This window comes from Palaemon carinicauda, chromosome 31 (assembly GCF_036898095.1).
Source record: "Palaemon carinicauda isolate YSFRI2023 chromosome 31, ASM3689809v2, whole genome shotgun sequence".
In the NCBI taxonomy this organism is placed as follows: domain Eukaryota; kingdom Metazoa; phylum Arthropoda; class Malacostraca; order Decapoda; family Palaemonidae; genus Palaemon; species Palaemon carinicauda.
The window spans coordinates 17,698,311-17,721,406 of record NC_090755.1 but is presented as its reverse complement, the minus strand read 5'-3'; the positions used below and the strand labels follow the sequence as shown (position 1 = coordinate 17,721,406).

Sequence of the window (23,096 nt, the reverse complement as noted above, 5' to 3'; positions counted from 1 at the left end):
TGCAGTCTGTAAGGCGAGAGAGTTAGGGAGTCTTTGCAATCTAAACCAATACCGAAGAATGGAAGACATTCGGTAAAGGTCTAGAGGTAACTCTCCAGCATCAACAAGGAGACTTGGGATAGGCGAGGTTTTAAAAGCTCCAGTAGACAATCTAATACCTGCATGATGTATCGAGTCTAATATTTTTAACCGGCTTGGGGTGGCTGAAGAATATACCTCACAACCATAACTAATTTTGGAAAAAATCAAGGCCTTGTATAATTTTAAAATAGTATTGCGGTCTGGCCCCCACGATGTATGGGACAATACTTTTAAGATATTCAAAGCTTCAACACATTTAGCTTTTAATGCTTTTAAGTGAGAAACTCATGTAAGCCTACAATCAAATATCAAACCTAAAAATTTAGCTTCTCTTGCACATGGTATCCGTTGACCTTTAATGTATATATCCGGGTCTGGATGTACTCCGCGGATACGACAAAAATGGACAATGGTAGTTTTACTTGTGGAGAACCTAAATCCATTCATGTCAGCCCACTGGATAATTTTATCAATAGCGAGTTGGATTTTTCTCTCAACCATTGCCATTCTAGTGCCAGCAAATGATATTGAGAGATCATCCACAAATAATGTTGAGAGAACATCCTGGGGAATGGCTGAGGATATCCCATTAATTGCTAGTGCAAAAAGGGTTACACTCAGCACACTACCCTGAGGAACTCCTTCTTCCTGGCACTTACTCTCTGATAAAGTATCCCAAACTCTCACTTTAAAAACTCTATGTGAGAGAAATGCCTGAATAAATAGTGGCAGCTCTCCTCTCAATCCGATTTCATGAATGGTTTTAAGTATACCATATCTCCATGTGGTATCATAAGCCTTTTCAAGGTCAAAAAATACTGTAACATGGTGCTGTTTGGAAGCAAAGGCTTCACAAATAGAAGACTCAAGTCGTATCAACACATCAGTCGTTGAGTGCATTTTTCGGAATCCAAATTGAATCAATGATAAAATACCTTTCTTTTCAAGGTACCACATCAGCCTTGCATTGACCATCTTCTCCATGATTTTACATAAACAAGATGTCAGTGCAATAGGACGATAGTTTGCTGCTAAAAACTTGTCTTTACCGGGTTTTAAAAAGGCTAAAATAATGGCTAGTTCCCAAACACTAGGGTAACTATGATCATGCCATATTCTATTAATAATGCTTAAAATAAATAGCTTTGTAATAAAATGTACATGTTTAATCATTGCATAAGGAATTCCATCGGGTCCAGGGGCTGTATCATTGCAATGAGCAAGTGCGGAATCAAATTCTCTTTCAGTGAAAGGAGAATTATATGACTCTTCCCTTGTTGCAAAATTTAAAATTTTCTTTTCTTCAGTGCTCCTATACAGGTGACCAGGGGCTCCTTCACACTTTCTGGATACATTTGAAAAATGATTAGCCAGGGCATTGCTAACTTCATTTGCTTCAGTTACATACTGGCCATTCACCCTCAACACTGGTGGTGGGTTGGGGGTGAATTTGCCAGCTATCTTTTTTACTTTCCTCCACACAGAAGATGGTGGTGTTCTACTGTTAATGGAGGAAACAAAAGACATCCATGACTGGCGCCTTGCTTCTTTCATGGCACGACGGAACTGCGCTCAACATTTCTTGTACATAATTAAATTCTCATCAGTTCTGCGTCTACGCAATCGTGTTAAGAGATCTTCTTGTGGCTCTGTGGAGTGCAGTTAGTTCTGAAGACCACCAAGGGACTGGTCGTCGTTTGAATAACCCTGTTGTTTTGGGAATCGAATTGAATCCTGCTGTATGAAGAGTTCCATTCAGTAGGTCTATGGCATCATCAACACTTTCAAACTGTTCTGCTCTCCCTTCGATTTCACTTAGCTCAGAAAATCTAACCTAGTCTGCCTTGTCTAGATTCCAACGTGGCGATCTTTGCAAAGGTGGACCCTTGTTGGTGTTTATAATGATTGGTGCATGATCACTAGTATGCCAATCATCTAATGTCCTCCAATCAAAATCAAGAAGGCAGTTAGAGCTTGCAATTGAAAGGTCAATGCATGACAAAGTACCTGTCTGAACATGGAAGTGTGTGGGCTCTCCTGTATTAAGGAGTCCCACATCCTCATTCTCCACAATTGATGAGATATTGTCCCTTGTGTTGGCCAAAACATCACCCCATAAAGGATGTCTACCATTCATATCTCCCAGTAAGAGAAAAGGTTGAGGGAGTTGTTGAATGACCCCTGCTAAATCATCATATAAAATATTATCATTTGGAGGTAAGTACAGAGAGCATATTGTATATTTTCTCCCTATATCAATTTGTACAACAACTGCCTGCAGGGTTGTATGTATATATATATAGGTATTTGGGGAACATCTCGACGAATGTACATGAGACTTCCGCCATGGCTCCCTACTCCGTGATCATAAGGTGTCCTATAACTAATATATTCGCGAGGACAAGGGGTATTAGCATCAAGCTTGCTCTCCTGGAGACATACAAGTATGGGGGAATGCTCGTGAATTAAGAGCTTAAGTTCTTAATATTTGGCCCTCAAACCCTGACAATTTGACAATTCCATTGCAAAATTGGGGAGAAAACTATGGATTATTTCGGGAAGACATCTTGGATGAGGTCTTCCCATTAGCAGTTTTTAATCTAACATTATTACCTGTAGGTTTCTTCAGAGATGGTCTTGTTATGTTGGGTTTTACGTTGGTGTTTTTCTTTGTATCTTTTTTATCTATTTGTTGAGGGGGATGGTGGACCTCAACTTGAATTTCCGATTTATTTAAATTATCTTCTGGTTGATCTGCAACATCAACAGACAAAACATCATATTTATTTGATGTCATAATTCTAGTATTTCTTATGGAAGGGGGCGAGAGAGATGGAGGTCTCTCTCTTTTACGATTAATAGTTTGCGAGTTACCAGGTTTTTGTAGCTTCCCCACTACAGGTACACCTGATAACTTGGTGTCAGGTGGAATCTCCATTAAATCAGGCAAGGATATGGCCTGGGAGAGGTGATTGATTGATTGATTCAAAGTTTTCAGGCATCCTGACATCTGAGGTCATTGACGCCGGTAACATTTAATTTATGTATACAAAAATAAAAGATAAAATAAAATAAAAAATAAAAGAGTATTCAATTAAAATCATAAAAGTTGAAAGTAATAAAAGTTAAATATTTTTCAGAAGACCTGCTTCTGAAATAAATCTAAAAATGCCACTTGCATGGTAGGACACATCATTTCCAAGAATCTTGGCAAGGATGAACCTGCCACCCTCACCTCGAGCCTCAAACAAATATCTATTCCGCAAGTTGTTATAATTGGGGCATTCGGTCAACAAATGCCTTACTGTTAGAGGTACTAGACAGTCGTCACAATATGGTTGGTGTTGGCCCTTCAGCAAAAACTCGTGTGTAAACCGAGTGTGACCAATACGGAGACGACAAAGAGACGTCTCCCATTTTCGGGGCATCATATTATACCTCCAAGGAGATATGTCATTTGTTATCTCTCGCATTTTATTGCCATCTTGACTATCCCATTGCTGTTGCCATTTATTGCAAACCAATTTCTTGATGTCAGGTAAGAAATCATCACAGGGAATGGGATACCTTCTTGGCAGCAACTCTGATGCAGCCTCCTTAGCCAGTGAATCTGCCTTCTCATTCCCAGAAACACCTACATGTGCTGGAACCCAACAAAATTGAACTGTTATACCTCTCCGTCCAATTATGAAAAGCCATTCTAAAATCTTTAAAACTAAAGGGTTATTAGAATTAAAAACTTCCATAGCTTGAAGGACACTCCTTGCATCACTAAAAATTGTAAAATTACCCTCCTTCTCCAACGCTATTTTCCCTCCTTCTCCAACGCTATTTTCTCAATAGCGGTTAATATGCCATACAGTTCGGCAGTAAATATGGAAGCGGTCAGAGGAAGTGCACCTCTACAATTAAAACCATTACTATGTACTCCAAATCCAACGCAGCATCAGATTTGGAGCCATCAGTATAGATAAAAGTTGATCCTCTATGTTCTCTAACATGTTCATTAAAAAGAGACCTGGCTTCTAGGTCTGACATATTCTTCTTATCTCCAATAAAATATTTACAAAAAGATATCTCTGGTAACTTCCATGGAGGCGTTGGTGATACCTTGAATGGAAGTACCTTATTTCTAATTAAATCCAGACTATTTAATAATCGTTTCACCCGAAAGCCATAAGGTTGAGGAGATTTTGGGTGCAACTCAAAGTATGATGCGTGTCTTACAAGGCTTGCAGTCTGAAAGGCGAGAGAGTTAGGGAGTCTTTGCAATCTAAACCAATACCGAAGAATGGAAGACATTCGGTATAGGTCTAGAGGTAACTCTCCAGCATCAACAAGGAGACTTGGGATAGGCGAGGTTTTGAAAGCTCCAGTAGACAATCTAATACCTGCATGATGTATCGAGTCTAATATTTTTAACCGGCTTGGGGTGGCTGAAGAATATACCTCACAACCATAACTAATTTTGGAAAAAATCAAGGCCTTGTATAATTTTAAAATAGTATTGCGGTCTGCCCCCCACGATGTATGGGACAATACTTTTAAGATATTCAGAGCTTCAACACATTTAGCTTTTAATGCTTTTAAGTGAGAAACCCATGTCAGCCTACAATCAAATATCAAACCTAAAAATTTAGCTTCTCTTGCACATGGTATCCGTTGACCTTTAATGTATATATCCGGGTCTGGATGTACTCCCCGGATACGACAAAAATGGACAACGGTAGTTTTACTTGTCGAGAACTTAAATCCATTCATGTCAGCCCACTGGATAATTTTATCGATAGAGTGTTGGATTTTTCTCTCAACCATTGCCATTCTAGTGCCAGCAAATGATATTGAGAGATCATCCACAAATAATGTTGAGAGAACATCCTGGGGAATGGCTTTGGATATCCCATTAATTGCTAGTGCAAAAAGGGTTCCACTCAGCACACTACCCTGAGGAACTCCTTCTTCCTGGCACTTACTCTCAGATAGTGTTTCCCCAACTCTCACTTGAAAAACTCTACGTGAAAGAAATGCCTGAATAAATAGTGGCAGCTCTCCTCTCAATCCCAATTCATGAATGGTTTTAAGTATACCATATCTCCATGTGGTATCATATGCCTTTTCAAGGTCAAAAAATACTGTAACATGGTGATGTTTGGAAGCAAAGGCTTCACAAATAGAAGACTCTAGTCGTATCAACACATCAGTCGTTGAGTGCATTTTTCGGAATCCACATTGAATCGGTGATAAAATACCTTTCTTTTCAAGGTACCATATCAGCCTTGCATTGACCATCTTCTCCATGATTTTACATAAACAAGATGTCAATGCAATAGGACGATAGTTTGCTGCTAAAAACTTGTCTTTACCGGGTTTTAAAAAGGCTAAAATAATGGCTAGTTCCCAAACACTTGGGTAACTATGATCATGCCATATTCTATTAATAATACTTAAAATAAATAGCTTTGTATTAAAATGTACATGTTTAATCATTGCATATGGAATTCCATCGGGTCCAGGGGCTGTATCGTTGCAATGAGCAAGTGCGGAATCAAATTCTCTTTCAGTGAAAGGAGAATTATACGACTCTTCCCTTCTTGTTGCAAAATTTAAAATTTTCTTTTCTTCAGCGCTCCTATACTGGTGACCAGGGGCTCCTTCACACTTGCTGGATACATTTGAAAAATGATTAGCCAGGGCATTGCTAACTTCCTTTGCTTCAGTTACATACTGGCCATTCACCTTCAACACTGGTGGTGGGTTGGGGGTGAATTTGCCAGCTATCTTTTTTACTTTCCTCCACACAGAAGATGGTGGTGTTCTACTGTTAATGGAGGAAACAAAAGACATCCATGACTGGCGCCTTGCTTCTTTCATGGCACGACGGAACTGTGCTCTACATTTCTTGTACATAATTAAATTCTCATCAGTTCTGCGTCTACGCAATCGTGTTAAAGATCTTCTTGTGGCTCTGTGCAGGGCAGTTAGTTCTGAAGACCACCACGGGACTGGTCGTCGTTTGAATAACCCTGTTGTTTTTGGAATTGAATTGACTCCTGCTGTATGGAGAGTTCCATTCAGTAAGTCTATGGCATCATCGATATTTTCAACTTGTCCTGCATCCCCCTCAATTTCGCTTAGCTCACGAAATTTACCCCAGTCCGCCTTGTCAAGATTCCATCGTGGCGATCCCTGTAAAGGTGGACCATTGTTGGTGTTTATAATGATTGGTGCGTGATCACTAGTATGCCAATCATCTAATGTTCTCCAATCGAAGTCTATTAGGCAATTAGAGCTTACGATTGCTAGGTCAATACATGACAAGGTACCTGTCTGGACATGAGTGTGTGGGCTCTCCTGTATTAAGGAGTCCCACATCTTCATTTTCCACAATTGATGATATGATATTTCCCCTCGTGTTTGCTAAAACATCACCCCACAAAGGATGTCTACCATTCAAATCTCCAAGTAAAAGAAAAGGTTGAGGGAGTTGTTGAATCACCTCCACTAAGTTGTCATACAAAATGTTATCATTTGGAGGCAAGTACAGAGAACAAATTGTATATTTTCGCCCTATGTCGATCTGTACAACCACTGCCTGCAGAGGTGTACGAATAGACAGAGAAACTTGGGGAACATCTCGACGAACGTATATGAGACTTCCGCCATGGCTCCCCACTTGGTGATCATATGGTGTCCTATAACTAATGTATTCGCGAGGACATGGGGTATTATGATCAAGTTTGCTCTCCTGTAGACAAATAATTATGGGGGAATGCTCATGAATAAGGAGCTTAAGTTCTTCATATTTGGCCCTTAAACCCTGACAATTCCATTGCAAAATGGAGGAAAAAACTATGGTTTATAATTTGGTAGACCCCTTGGATGGAGTCTTCCCATTAGCAGTTTTTGATCTAACACTATTTTTAGGTGGTTTTATTAAAGAAGGTCTTGATAGATTGGGTTTAGAATTTATGATTTTCTTTTTGTCTTTTTGATCTGATTGTTGAGGAGGTTGGTGGACCTCCACTTGAATTTCCGATTTATTTAAATTGACTTCCAGATCAGAAATATCAACAGACAAATCATCATATTTATTTGACGTCGTAATTTTGATATTTCTTATGGAAGGGGGTGAGAGAGATGGAGGTCTCTCTCTTTTCCGATTAGTAGGTTTTGAGCTACCAGGTTTTTGCACCTTCCCCAATACAGGTGCACCTGGTAACTTAGTGTCAGGTGGCATCTCCATCAAATCAGGCAAGGACATGGCCTGGGAGAGGTTAGTACTAATGTTAGTAATGGGGGACGAAGGCTGTACAGAAATGGGCAATGACCCATTTTTAATACGCTGTGGCAAAGCCTCAGAAGGCAATACGATTACTTTGTCATGCAGTACTTTATCATCAGAGGTTGTATTTCTTTTCTTAGAATTACTGGCAGTGCTAGGTGGGGTTGCTGTCTCCTGTGGTAAATTTACCTTTGATTTTAAGGCCTTTGCATAGCTGGTTGATTTATTCAACATTCTTTTTGCATGTCCCACACTTATGTGTTCTAAACTTGATTTGTTTAGGGCAGCTTCCTCCAACTTATACAGTTCGCATATCCTATCAGTTGATTTATGATTCAAATTGCAATTTGAACACCTGGCCTCAAGTGTACATTCTCCATGATAAGTTTTGGAGCAAATACCACACATTTTTACATTTTTGCAAACTTTGGATGGGTGTCCAAATTTAAAACAATTAAAACATTGCAGGGGCTTTTGTTTGAAAGGTCGAACTTTAATCCTTTCATTTTCAATAAAAATATGGAAAGGTACATCAGCATCCTGGAAAGTAAGTATAATCATTGAAGTTCCAGGAACCTTATGCACTTTCCATACATTTAATGGACACATAGAAAGTATCTCCTCCTCTGTAAATTCGTATAGGTCCTTATTAAAGACCACTCCCCTTCCATAACTAAAATTTAGATGAGGTTTCATTTCCAATGTAATTTCATCACTGCCTGTCTGTAAGTTAGACAGTATTGCAGACTGAGTCGAAGATTTGGCATGGATGAGATAACTGTTCTTCCCAAAACGAGATATATCTCCAGGTGCTATGGTTCCTACTTTTTTTTGGATAAACTTACATATCTTAAAATAATTCCCTATTATCCCTTTAGGTTCAGCTAAGAGCCACATAGGTGGTTTGGGTTTTCTCTGTGAAGGCATGGGTACATTTCTATCTTTTTCAAACCAATCAGCAGGTTTGTACACATCCAATTCCTTTGGGACCTTATCACAAAGAGCTCCCATGATGTTCAATTCGTTAATTTTGATACTACTAATATTACTTATGGCATTAAACGCTTCATCATGACTTTCAAAAGATATCCAAGAGTCCCATTTTTCATCTCCAAGTCGCATCCGTATTTCCTTTATCAATCCATAGCACTCAAATGCTCTATATATATCATCATAATTTGTCTCTAATGGGATTTGGGAAACATGAAGGAATCGTAGTTTCCCTGTGTTACCCAAATTGCTAGATTTTTTAACATCAGTAGAGTGGTCCTTTTTAGTTCGAAGGTCGTCAACAGAGTTTTCCTTAATTTCAGTAGCAGAAGTCGTCAACAGTGCCGGGGGGGAGTCAGCAAATCCAGGGGATGGGGAGTCAGTATTTGAAGGGTCCATATTTAAGGGAGGGATTTTCAGGTTTTTTGTTGTTTTGTTGGGGTACCTGCTTGAGAATTATAAGAAAGTATCATACGTTGGAAAGGAAATTTGCATTCGCCACTATCGGCACAATGAGAGTATATTTCCCCGATGGTCCACTCCATACCCTACCCGAAGGATAGCATCAAAACAGATATAGAGGCACAGGTGTAAGCTAAACCCGCCTGTTAGGACTGAGACCAAAGTAATATGGAATCATCCTCCCCATATCTGTAATGATGGGCTTCCGGCCAAAAGCCAAGAGTCCCACCTCAAGGATTGGATCCCCCTGGATTCCGATGACCCAACCCTTGAGAGTAGTTCCGCCAAAAAGGTCCAAACCATCTTTGGGATGGCTGAGATCATCCAATACTCTCATATATAGCTTTGAATGCGAATACCTCCCAACCGTGATCCCTTCTCCCATTCATCTAAGCAGGCAGTAATAACGAATGTGGAAATATCCACGCCATTTAAATAAAATAGAAAAAAAAAGATAAAAAAATAAATGAACAAATAAAATAAATAAATATATATATATGCATACATCTACATATATATATATATAACTAAGAAAAATAATAATCATAGAGATAGGACAGCAAGATGAAAGAAAGGAAATTTGATAAAATTAGGAGAAGGTCGAAGTAATATTAAGCAGAAGAAAAAGATGAAAGAGAGAAATTTAGATTCGAACTGGGGGAGCAATTTCCCGAAGTTCGAGAGCCCTCTTGCCCGTCACCAAGATTCAGCACGGGAATGAAATGCCGTGCTGAGGCTCAATGACTTCATCAAGGCATTCTCTCATTAAGAGGGTGGGAGAGGTGAGTACTATCCTTTGTAATGGGGGACAAAGGTTTGATAGTGGTGGGCAATGTCTTTTTGTTGATACTCAATGATAAATCTTTAGGAGGAGATGTTCTTGTCTTATGCAGCACTTTACCAATAGATAGTGAATTCCTTTTTCGAGAACTACCTACAGTAGCAGGTGGGTGAGATGATTCCCGAGGAACTTTTTCTCCTGTTTTTAATGTCTTTGCATAAGTATTATTTATTTAATAATCTCTTGGCATGCCCCACGTTTACATGTTCAATAACTGATTTATTGAGGGCAGCCTCTTCTAACTTATAAAACTGGCTGCTCCTATCATTAGATTTATGATTAGAGTTGCAGTTTAAGCATCTTGCCTCAAGTGTACATTCCCCATGGTAAATATTGGAGCAAGTATTACAAATTTTTTCATTATTGCAAACTTTGGAAGGATGTCCAAATCTAAAACAATTATAACATTGCAGTGGCTTCTGCTTAAAAGGTTGAACTCTGATCCTTTCGTTTTCTATGTCTATGTGGAAAGGTACATCAGCAATCCTGGAAAGTAAGAACAATCATTGATGTTCCAGGTACTTTATGTACTTTCCACACTGATAGAGAACACATAGCCAATATCTCCTCTTCGGTAAATTCATATAGATCCCTATTGAAAACCACTCCCCTTTCATAGCTAAAGTTTAGATGGGGTTTGATGTCCAATTATATATCATCATTTACTGTCTTCAAATTGGACAGTATAACAGACTGTGTGTATGACTTGGCCTTTATCAAGTAACTTTTCTTCCCGAACCGAGATATACCTCCAGGTGCGATCGTACCTACCTTCCTCTGAAGAAATTTGCAGATCTTGAAATATTTTTCCATACCTCCTACAGATTGAGCAAGAAGCCACATTGGTGGTTTTGGCTTTCTTTGGGATGGCATATGTGTCTCTATATCTTTATCAGCCCAGTCTGCTGGTCTGTAGACATCCAGATCTTTAGGTGTCCCATCACACAGAGCACCCTTAACACTCATTACCTACTTTAATATCAACAATATTACGGCTTGCATTAAATGCTTCCTCATGACAATTTAATGATAACCAAGATTCCCAATTATCATCTTGAAGTTTCATTCTAATTTCTTTTATTAATCCGTAACACAAATATTTTATGTAGCACATCATAATTAGCTTCTAATGGGATTTGGGTTAACGTGCAAGACATTCAGTTTTCCTGTGTTGCCCAAATTACCCTTTTTCCGAATGTTTAAAGAATAGTCCTTTTTAGTTCCTGCGTCGTCAATGGAGTTTTCTTTAAATGAATTGCCAGAGGTCGTCAACAGTGCCGGGGGTGAGTCAGCATATCCAGGGGAGGTGGGGTCATAGTCACAAGAATCCATCAGAATAAAGAAAAGAGAAGAGATTTTTTGAATAGTTTGATTTACCTGCTTGAGAACGTTAAGGCATCACATGTTGGGAAGGAAATTTGCACTCTCCACTACCGGCACCGGCACAGTGAGAGTATACTTCCCAGATGGTCCACTCCATACCCTACCCGAAGGATAGCATCAAAACAGATATAGAGGCACAGGTGTAAGCTGAACCCGCCTGTTGGGACAGAGACCAAGAAACTATGGAATCATCCTCCCCATATCTGTAATGACTGGCTTCCGGCCAAGAGTCCTACCCCAAGCATTGGATCCCCCTGGATTCCAAAAACCCAACACTTGAGAATAGTTCCGCCAAAAAGGTCCAAACCATCTTTGGGATGGCTGAGATCATCCAATACTCTCACATATAGCTTTGAGCACAACACCTCCCAACCGTGACACCTTTCCCATTCATCAAAGCAGGCAGCAATACCGGATGTAGAAACATCCACCCAAGTGGCAATAACAGATGTAGAAACATCCATGCCATAAAGAGGAGAAAATAAAAAAATTAATAAACATACATACCGCATATTTCCGCGTATAAGGCGACCTTCATATAAAACGAGGTACAAAATTTGAGCAAATTTTTATGAATTTATCTCATATCGGTAGTATAAGACGACTGCTCAATCATAAAACCATCCGTGTATAGCCTAGGCTAGCTTTTGCAACACCAGATATCTTATGAAATATAGGTTATGTAAAGATGATGATATTACTTACTGTATCCTTTAAATTAAATATAAATGAAATGACAAAACAAATCCTTTGTTTTCCTAGAACACACGTCACCTAGCCTGCATTGTTTTGTTTACGCTCATCAGCTGCTCACGTACGAAATTCCCGTTCCTCCTCTTTCTTCTTCTTCTTTTATGTTCTTTGATGTTTTTTGCGAGTGTTATAAAAGCATATAATAATGTAAAGGTGGAGAGTATAATAAAATAATCTTTAAAATACGGGATCTCAAATGCCATGGATGGCAGTGAAGGCGATTTATTGTACGAATGCGACGACGAAGCCAGAGTCGACTCACCGGAACCGGACTGAAATCCTTACGATGATGGCGTATATGATAAATCTCGTGATATGTTCGAACAGCTTTTCGAAACAGACAGTGATAACTGTGAGGAGTTTTAGTAGTGTTAGAATTATACATGTCGCAGGTTTGATGTTTAATATCGATTTGAAATAAAGTTTTACAAATTTTTAGGTTTTAAATGTAATACTGTAATGTACCGTAATTTTTATTGAGAAATAAAGATTGTACCATTTGTAATCCAAAATTGTTATTTACAGCTAAAAATAATTTTTAAACAAATGAGTAATATGATATCTTATATGTTATTACTATCGTAATTAACACTAGCATTAAAATTACTGAAAGGTTAGCGAGAGAAAAAGTTGCTAACAACGCAACCATTACTCGATGTTTACATTTTCTCAGCTGTGCTCGTATGGTTAAAAGTTGGAATTATTCCTCCAATTTATCATTTATGTCGTTTTGTAGATGTGCCAATAATATATACGGTAAAAATTGTTTCATTACTTTCATTATACATTTATATATTAATGTAAATCCTTTCACGTGTGTCGGTGGTTATCTCACATCAACCTAGGCTAGCCTACTGATAAACCAGACATAAAATTCAAGGTGAGATTTTTATAATGGTAGTGTAAGACGACCCCCCATTTTTAATGGTTAAATCTTGGAATATAGGGTCGTCTTATATGCGGAAATATACGGTATACAAGTAAATATATACATGTGTACATATGGGAAATTTTACTCATATGGTTGGGACAGCAACATGAAGGAAAGTTTATAATATTAGGAGAAGGTTGAAGCAATATAAAGAGGAAAAAAAAAATAAGAAAGAGAAATTTAGATTCAAACTGGGGGAGCAATTTCCCCAAGTTCGAGAGCTCTCTTGCCCGTCACCAAGTTTCAGCACGGGAATAGAATGCCGTGCTGAAGCTCAATGACTTCATCAAGGCATTCTCTCATTAAGAGGGTAAACATTACGCGAAGCAAGTGCAAGAGCTGAAAAGGTATGTGGTGGCAGCAGGTAGTGTGCTAAAACCTGTCGCTTAGTGCTGCGAGGAACAGTAAATTGATTGGGACTGTTAAGAATCGGGTGAAGGTGTTGACACCTCACAGTGCAACACGTAAAGTGAAATGTCACCAAGGTGGCACTATGGACTGTTCCAGTTATTAAAGGTGAAGAAACAGATAACACTTGTGCCATGTGTTCTTTATACAGTGTGAAAAGACAGTCATTCATAGAAATGCATATTAGAAAAATTATTAAATTTACAGTTTTGTGGCATTAATTATTATTTCCTTTCCGGTGAAGTAAGCATTTCTGGTCTCGTCTGTATTTTATGTTTCTTTTGTATTCACAAGCATTTTATTACCGCTATATAATGTATGTTGAATTACTATTTTTTGATTACCAATAAATATTTAATAGGTATTTGAGTCTTCTTTCGCCCCAAATTTGAATGAATAAAGATCTGCGAGTATTATTTAAACCTTAATAATCTGCATAAGGACATGTGAACAAAACAAATAACATTGTTCTAACATGAATACAACCTTTCTCTGATTATGTATACTTCGTTCCTACACAGGTACAAACTTGTCTGATTTTGCATACAGCTAATCCTGTATCCTCTGGATGCTATGGTGGCTCATATAAACCTTTGTTTGTATTGAGAATACAAACTTCGACTGGCTTTGCATACAGTGAGACCCGTATGCTCTTGTTGCTAGGTTTGTTCATATGGGATATGCAACCCTCGAGACTTTTTCCTGAGTCTAGTACAACTCTTCCCTGCAGGGGGCAGGAAGCACTAACATAGTTCATGATTAGAAGTAATGACGTATAACGGTAACGCCATATGTCTCTATGGTCTGATTGACTAAGGAAATATTGTCTTGAGGTTAAGGCACATTTGGAAAATCCACAGATACAGTACTTTCTAAATAATGCTCTGGTAACCTTCCATCAGGACGACATGGCCTGAGCCCAAAAAAGGGATTTTGAGCGAAATGAAAAATTTATTTCGGGGCTCAACCTGTGCCGGCCAGTGAAATGCTCCTATAGCACCATTTCTAAGGAATATAACTGCTAAATATTACCAGAGAAAAAATGTATAGGAATGTTAGGTTGATCTAGCTCGCTCACCTATTGGTGTCGGTATAAACTGGGGCGAAATATACCAGAGGTCTCGTACCATTTAGACATCTCCTCTTCGAAATCCCTCAATAGTGAGGTGCGGTTCAACCTCCCCTGCCGCGCAGACCAGTACTACTAACTCTACCCACGCTTGCCCAGCACTCCTTTTTAGCACCAGTTCCAAATCGGTCGATTGTGTTTTTCTCGGTGTACTTTTGGATTACTTACCTTTCCCACGCATTGATGGCGGATTCTCAAGTTACTCCATCGAAGTCAAGTACTTTATCCATGAGTTTTAAGCGTGAATGGGCAGCGTAGCCTTGGTTTTATTAATTGAGAAGTGTTTTATTGGAACGGCGTCCCCGTTCTAACCGTTCATGGTTTCACGGCCCTGCCCTTTCTCGCTAGTTCGTTCGTTATTATCATTGCTATTCGTTCAAACTTATAGGAGATTTTTTCCTTTACACCAATTATATGCTTTCATCTTAGCGTATCATTATTATTCTATGGTATCAGTGTTAGCGAATCATTAAGGCGTTCTGTTATGTTGGCATGCCTGCTTTTGTGCATGTTAGTGGATAGCGTTCCGATAGCGTTCCCATAGAGAATTGTTTCGCTGGTTTTCTAGGAGCATTTCACTTGATGTTATAAAGTCTATCGGTTTTATTTACGCTCCACATAGTTTTACGTTTTGGTTCGAGTGGGACTCTCGCGTAGCTTTATTGTGTTACTGTTCGATATCTACCCGCTTCAGTAGCAAGGTTGGTACCCCTGTTTTCCATCTTCCAAGATGGCGTCATGCTCCCTCCCTTGCCACTCGCTCGAGTCCCTCTCTCCCCATATCAACTTTGCATGCCTAGCCTTCTTTACGTGATTATGCTTTTTTATTCATTAATTACTTTTAAGTATTTGTGCAATTCATAGTTTTTATGGTTACACTCAGTTATGATTATATTTTTGGGTTTTTCATGTTATGTTGAGGGGATCTCCAGTTGGTAGCCCTGCCTACCACCACCTGTCCTTGTGATCCCCTGTACCCCCCCCCCCTCCCCCTACCACCCCTCCCAGAGTTTGTCTCCCCTCTTACTCGATGATTGTTGGTTATGACATACGGGTCAAGTACGCTTGTTCCTCAGTCTTCCCTCAACGTTTCGACATATTGAGGACAGAGAGTATCTCACGGGGTGCTACATAGTCTCATTCATCCCGGGCGGTTCTCGTCTCACCCCTCCCATCGTCTCGATTGGCCATCAGTCGGGGGAGGAGGAGGGCCGGGACCGCCGGGGCCTATATCACATGTGATTGGTCAGTATACCTATGCCTCCTTGGTATGGCTTTTGCTTTTAGCTTATGGTTTTAGTAATGAGACCTTACCTATATTAGGAGTGTCCCCATCATACGGTACCTCCTGCCATTATCGCCCGTATAGGACTTATTATTATCCTACATCATAGCATTCTACACGAATCATTACCTTCGTCCCGGTACGTCCGGTAGTGTCGTTGGTGGATCCCTTGGCTCCTCCAGCACTCTCCCACCGTACCCTCCCGTCATCAGACATCGGGGCCTCCGGGCTTACAATACTGCAGGATCTGATGACACTGACACAGTTTATGATTCCTACTCTCCCTACGGGAACCCTATACTCTTACGGACGTTAATGTTTAAGATCATAACCGGAGTTTTCTATTATATGTATTTTAAGGATGTTACTTAAGTTTACCCTAGTTTACTTTAAGTTTACTTTAGCATTTCTGTTCCCGGTCCCCGGGACTATTATTTATTATTATTATTCATCCCATATTTTTACATCCTTTTCTCATCCCCGGCTCCGCCGGGTTCCTCCTGGAATAGTCTCAGATTCTCTGCATGTTTAGTCTAAGGCTATACATTTTACTTTAATTTCAGGGCCCGGATCCTCCGGGACCCCTTCTAGTGATATTAAGTAGATGTTCATAGACTATTCCCTTTTACAGGTGGTCCGCTGCCGGATGAGAGCCTGCGTGGCCGTCCTTCAACAGCCCTGCGGACATGCGGACTGTAGATCTCATGCCAACTGTGGGATTCAAATGGACGATCTTATTGTTTGGCACCCCGACAACTGCCTTTACGACCTTATTTCCACCCTCTCTTCAGATTCAGTGAGTCCTCTATAGGTCGTTTTTTATACTTGCATTCCTCTTGCTTTATATTATGAAACTTTGGTTTAATTTCTCAGCTTTGTCTCCCGGGTTTGCTAACCTTATCCCCGTTCTTTCAGAGTTCCTCAGCAAGAGCCACCTTAAAAGTTTGGGTAGGCGGTTTCGCCTGTAACGTTAAGGCCAAGAAGCCTTACGTCCTCTCCGAAGACTATTGCAACCTCATCTACCCCAACGCAAAATCTTCGGCAGCAGTGCCTAAAGAAGTGGTGGCCCCTATTATTGCCGACATTGCGGCAACCGTGGAACTTGATCTGGTTCAGGATACGGACATCGGTGACGACCCCGACCCCATTGAGGACAATGTTGCGGCTCTGAACTTGGACCTAGAACCCATGGTTTTGGACGAACCGGAGACAGGTAAGGAGGTAGGTGAGGCAGGTGGGTCCGGCGCTAAGACCCCTCTTTTTCTTCGACATCTAATTCTTCTTCCTTTTTAGGTTTTGAAGCGAACCGTGAATCTACCCCGAGATCACACCCGGTTCCTCCCAAGGTTAAGTCTCAGAAGAGACCCTTAGTTAGGACTCGAAAGAATCCCACACCACCTAAAACATCTAAGCCCAAGAAAGCTTCCCACCCCAGAGCCCCTAGTGGCTTGGCTAGCACCTCCCCTACTTCTCAGGACCCGGGAGTGCAGCCATCCCCCTCAGTTGCCCCGGCCAGCCTCGACCCGGTGGCTCTCACCAATATGATGACGAGGGTTGTTTCAGAGCAGATTAGCTCAATGCTTTCTGCCGTCACCAGGAGACTAGACACCTTAGAAGGAGGACTGCCTCAACAACAGCAGTTCCTCATCCCGGACGCCTCAAAACTCCCGCCTTTTACTAAAAATAACCCGTGGAAAATGGCGCTCCACTGCCCTTTCACGGACGGGATGTTAACCATTGAAGGCTTTGGAACCCGGCCCATTGAAGATTTTGAGTTCTTCCCTCCCGGCCTTCAATTCCCCTTCCCCGGCTTCGCCCGGCTAACGGAAGAGGCTCTTGTCCGGCTAGATAAGGTCCCTAAGGAGACCGTTATCTTCCCAAAGGAACAGGCTCAGTCTGTTTGGGTTAGAACCCTAAACGAGTGGGGTTGCACAGACACCATGCTGACTCCCCACAAGAGTACATACACTGTTTCTTGTGGACGAGCAGACCCCTACTCCTTGCGTCACCAAAATGGTGGACTTAGCCCTTCAGGCGGTGGCCGAAGACAAACCTTTGCCCCAGCTCCGGGAGACAGACCCTACATCTCTTCTGCTCCCATCAGATAATGAATGTTGGCTTAACATCCAGTCAACATTTACCTCTGGTAAGCTATCCGCTGATTGTGCGTCGACGCAATTTAGCGAACGCCTCCCAAGACTCCCCGAAACATTAATCCGACTCGAGTTGAGTCCCGGTCTAGGTTTAGCAGGAGCCTTAACGTCTCGACGATGGCGGAGATGTTTTCCCTCAACTATGATGAGGAACACGCCTTTAAAGTCATGACAAAAGCCACCTTACAATCCTTGTTAGCGGATTGCTATGACTTCTTGGTGGCCAGAAGACGTTGCCGTAGGCATGTTTTATCTGAGGCTACTATCCGCCATGAGCCGAATAAGCTCATTAAAGCCTCCGCTTGGGGTCCGGATCTGTTCCCGGAGGACACGGTCAACTCAGTACTAAGCGAAGCTGCCAGAGTGAACCAAAGCCTCAAGGTCCGTTGGGGTCTCACTCCCAAACGGAAGTTCGAACAGTCGAACGTTCACTCCTGGGGCAGGAAAAGGCTACGTCCTTATAGCTCTGCCCAATTCCGCCAACCTCTCCAGGTAGTTCAGCCGGTCCCGGTTACTCAGACCATCCAACCCTCCACCTCCAAGTCTCAGCCCCAAGAGGAATATGTTCCCGTTCCTAAAAGCCTAGTGGCTTCGAGCTCGTTCACCTATCCTGCTTATAACCCGGCCTATGAGTCCCGGGTTTCCCCTCAAGGATACCAATGAGGCAAGGGCCTCGGTTCAAGAGGTTCTTTTCAGAACAGAGGCAAAGGGAGATATTTCTCCCGTGGAAAGCGATCACGCGGTAGCCGTGGCGGAAAATCCTCCAACTACTGAGGATCTCCAGGTAGGAGGGAGACTTTATGCATTCAGGAGTCGCTGGAGGTTCAGTCCTTGGTAGTGGTGGGCAGAAATCAACTCCGGAATCGATCTTGGCGAGTCTACCTTAGCAATCCCGGAGTCGACTCACATCCACAGAAAATAGACTCCACTCTGCTCCCTATCCGCCAGCCGTTCGGCGCACGTGATCATGACTCATTCATCAAGATCACTGACCTGGGGTCAGCTCGCTGACCGCTCAGGGTCAGGGATCGATCATCAGTCAATGACAGTCAGTGGTTATAGGAAGATCTCGTCGTCGGTGTCTGAATCGCCTGAATCGCCTCATTTTAATGTAAGTGTACAGTTCAGTGCATTGTATATAAAGCATTTCTAACGTTGCATTTAGAGGACAGTTATAAAACGTGTACATACATACGTGTTATAAATAGTAGAAGTGGTATTTATGACAGTAAATAGTAGTAATTATGAGAAATAGTCACAAATACACGTGACATACATTTTTTTTTCAAATAAGCCACGAATTCCTTTTAATTTCGAATTCACTTTCAACTTGGAAGAAACATTTCTTTATGCTTCTAAGCAGAATTACTAAGTGAAAATACACAGATTTTTTTTCTTCTCAGATTTCATCCGTGGACTTTGATTCTAATCATGCAGCCAGCCGCAAAACGTACAAGAAAGAGTCCTGTGTGGGACTTCATGGAACAGGATTCCCCCACCACCGTTAAGTGTTTGATATGTAAGCAAACCTTAGCTTACAATAGAACGACAAGTTCTATGATGAAGCATATTCAGTCGAAGCACCCTTTACAATATGCAGAACAGAAAGAAAATAATTCACCTGTTTCACCTGCAACATTGTCTCAATCGCAAGCCACATCAAGCCACTTTGCCCAGAAAACTCTGCCTGATGTATTTGCTAAAAAAGATGGCTATAAGGAAGGAGGTTTGAAAAAGCAACAACTTGATAAACTGCTCATTAAAATGATTGCAACTGACTTGCAGCCAATATCCATTGTCGAAGACAAAGGATTCAAAAATTTTGTTCATGGTCTAGATCCTCGGTATGTTATGCTTAGCCGGAGGGATTTGACTAGAAAATATTTGCCTGCAATGTATGATGAAGCTGTGAAACAAGTTCAGGGCGAGCTAAGAGAAACACCACATGTATCGCTCACAACAGATCTATGGACTTCAAGGCAAACTAGGGGCTTTATCACCGTGACTGCTCATTACATTAACTCAGAATGGAATTTAAAATCAGCTGTATTAGAAACGGCTCGTTTGAAAGTGGATCACACAGCAGAAAATATTGCTGATGAACTAAAACGCATTTGCACTCTATGGGAAATTCTTGATAAAGTATGCTGCATTATTACTGATAATGCAGCAAATATTGTGGCAGCAGTAACAAAATACATGCAAATAAAACAACAGCCATGTTTTGCGCATACACTGAATCTCGTTGTGCAAGATTCAATAAAAAACACAAATGAAATAAAGCTGTCACAAGAAAAAATTAAGCGCATAGCGTCTTTTTCACCACAGCGTGAAGGCAACAGACAAACTAAGTGAAATTCAAATCCAAAATGGAGTGGAAAGGAAAAAGTTAATAATGGATGTTGACACCAGGTGGAACTCTACGTTTTATATGATGGAAAGATTTCTCGAACAGCATGAAGCCATTACCACCACTTTGTGTTTGTTAGGGAAAAGCAACATGTGCCTTAGTAGTGAGGAACTGGAAGTTGTAAAAGGTGCAGTGTTGCTACTGGGACCGTTTGAAGAGGCAACGAGAGAAATGTCCACAGAAAATTTCACATCCTTGTCAAAGGTTATTCCAATTACGAGGGCACTTCAGCAGTGCATAAACTCAAATGCTCACATGAGAACAGGTTTTGGCACTGAACTGCAAAAACAGTTGCAAAAAAGATTTGTAACAGTGGAAAAGGTGTTCCAGCTGGGAGCAGCAACGTTGCTAGACGTGAGGTTTAAAAAAAGTGTCTTTTGTTGACATGGGAAATGTGAAGGTGACTGAAGAGAGAATTATGAATTTAATGCGCAGTGAATATTCTAAAGAGGAGATAAACGAGTCTGTGCCAGTACCTCATGTATCCCAGTCGTCAGAGACAGAGAGCCACATAAATGAAGTGCAGGCTAAACGGGGATCACTCTGGCAATGCTTTGATGCTAAAGTGGAAACAACTATGAAGTCACAACGATTGACAAGCATAGGGCCTCACATTGAATTGAGGAGGTACCTCGAGGAACCAATAATTCCCCGGGATGAGGACCCATTGAAATGGTGGAAAATGCATAGTGTACTTTTTCCAAAGCTGCATGCCTTAGCTAAAAAGTTTCTATGCATTCCAGCTACTTCTGTACCTTCTTTAAGACTTTTTTCGAAAGCAGGGGAACTAATTTCACACAGACTTAGTGCTTTGAGTGATAAAAATATCAACATGATATTGTTTTTGAATAAAAACATGTAAATAAACCCTATCTGAAGCTTTATTTTAATTATTACTGTTACTAATATGTCATACTGCTAGTTTGATCCATCTCTAATATATGTGATACTGCTTTATTGATTGATGTAGGAACCATGTGATATTGGAAATTTTTATCATTACTGTAACTATAATATGTGATACTGATCCCTCATCATTACTGTAACTATAATATGTGATACTGATCCCTCATCATTACTGTAACTATAATATGTGATACTGATCCCTCATTACTAATACATACGATATATATTGCTTTATTGGTTGGTGTAGGTAACGTGATATTGAAAATATATATTACTGTAATATGTGTTACTGAGCTTTCACCATTACTACATGTGATATTGGTTAACTGGTCGATTTATGTACCAAATGTGATACTGAAAAATATTTATTATGTATTGTCATATCATATTGGAAATGTTTGTCATTACTGTAATGTGATATTCAAATATTTCCAGCAAGGAAAAAAAAAACGGCAGACCTTTAAAATAAACAGATGTATAAAGTAAAAGTGAAAGCTTAAAAAGAGAGGAAGATGTATAAAAGAGAAAGGAGAATAAAATGAAGGAGGATATATAAAAGAGAGAGTAAACAAAAACATAAGGAAGTGTCAAATGAAATAGATTAATAAAGAAAATTTCTGAGGTGAATAAAAAAGTGTAAACAATTGTAATTGAAATTAAACTTACAATCAATCTTTGAAACATATAGTAGAATAATTGATCATATGTTAATAAGACAAATACTAAAGAAGGAAATAAGTATAGCATTTATAATGAACAAAAAAAAAACCAAGGAATAGGCTATATGATTCGAGACAAACTGCCAAAACTAAAAGCCATAGGGCAAGGTCATAGATTAAGAGGATAAGATGGCCCAGATAAAGCAGACAGCCTAAAGCAATTTTCTCCCATATGAAAATAGGCGACGATATGTTAATCTGTTTAAACTCCTCCATACCACTCAATTTTGGATTGACTTTATAGTCTTGTTTGGTTGGACAGTGAACACCTGCTTGTAATTATCTTGGAATGCGGGCCTATGTCTCTTAAGCGGCTTAGGAAGTGCCCGAGTGACTCGGAGAATATTTCTTTCCTCCAAGACCTCCCCCCACCCCCCCAAGTCCCTTGTTTGTTTGTCTTAGGTGAAGCTGCACCCAGGGAGTCACTCCCTCGACGGCGTCGAACCTCTCGCCACTACATACTACAGAATGACGTTGGGAGGGGAGTCTACTTCAGAATCAATTCTTGCGAGTCCACCCTCTCCAAGAGTCGATTTTGTCGAGTCCAAAATTTGCGATTTTTGCCCAGCCCTAGTCCTTGGGCCTTCAGCATAATTTCCAAGGGCCTAGGGTGGAGTTGGATAGAAGGGCCTCCTCCACCGAACAAATTCCATCAACCCCCGACACCAGACCTACTCCTGTTTACCCAGGATCTCCTGCGCAAGAATGCGATCAAAGAAACAAAACATCTGAAGTTTCAAGGTCGCTTATTCAGCGTCCCGAAGAAAGACTCAGACAGCCGGAGAGTCATCCTCGATCTTTCCCGACTAAACTTGTCCATTCAATGCGACAAGTTTCACATGCTTACCGTCTCGCAGGTACGGACCTTGCTTCCCCGTGGGGCCGTCACCACCTCCATCGATCTTACCGATGCTTACTATCACGTTCTAATAGCGAGACATTTCCGCCCATTCCTAGGATTCAGACTAGGCGACAAGGCTTACACGTTCAAAGTGATGCCTTTCGGGCTCAACATCGCGCCCAGGATTTTCACGAAACTGGCGAAATCAGTCATTCAAGAACTCCGAACCCAAGGAGTCTAAGTCGTCGCATATCTAGATGATTGGCTAATCTGGTCAGACAACGTCGAGGATTGTCTCAAAGCGACAAACAAGGTGATCCAGTATCTTCTGTCTCAGGGATTCCAAATAAATTTCAAAAAGTCACGCCTAACACCGGAGACCAAGTTTCAGTGGCTGGGATTGCAATGGGACCTATGCTCTCACACCCTGTCTCCCCAGGTCCAAGAGGATAGAGATTGCGAAGAATACCGAACGCTTTCTTGGGGAAAAGATAACATCCAGAAGGAATCAAGAAAAGATCC

At 40.8% G+C, this 23,096-nt stretch overlaps 1 protein-coding gene across 1 annotated transcript; it reads left to right on the top strand.

Annotated features, from left to right (window-relative positions):
* The first annotated feature begins 19,258 nt into the window (after positions 1-19,258).
* On the top strand, positions 19,259-20,053 carry LOC137624619 (E3 SUMO-protein ligase ZBED1-like). The gene has a single exon (XM_068355580.1). The coding sequence runs from the start codon at positions 19,259-19,261 to the stop codon at positions 20,051-20,053; it is 795 nt and encodes a 264-aa protein (XP_068211681.1).
* The last annotated feature ends 3,043 nt before the right edge of the window (positions 20,054-23,096 follow it).

Excerpts from the sequence above, each read along its gene's own strand:
- LOC137624619 (XM_068355580.1), top strand. The coding sequence starts at position 19,259 with ATGAAGCATATTCAGTCGAAGCACCCTTTACAATATGCAGAACAGAAA.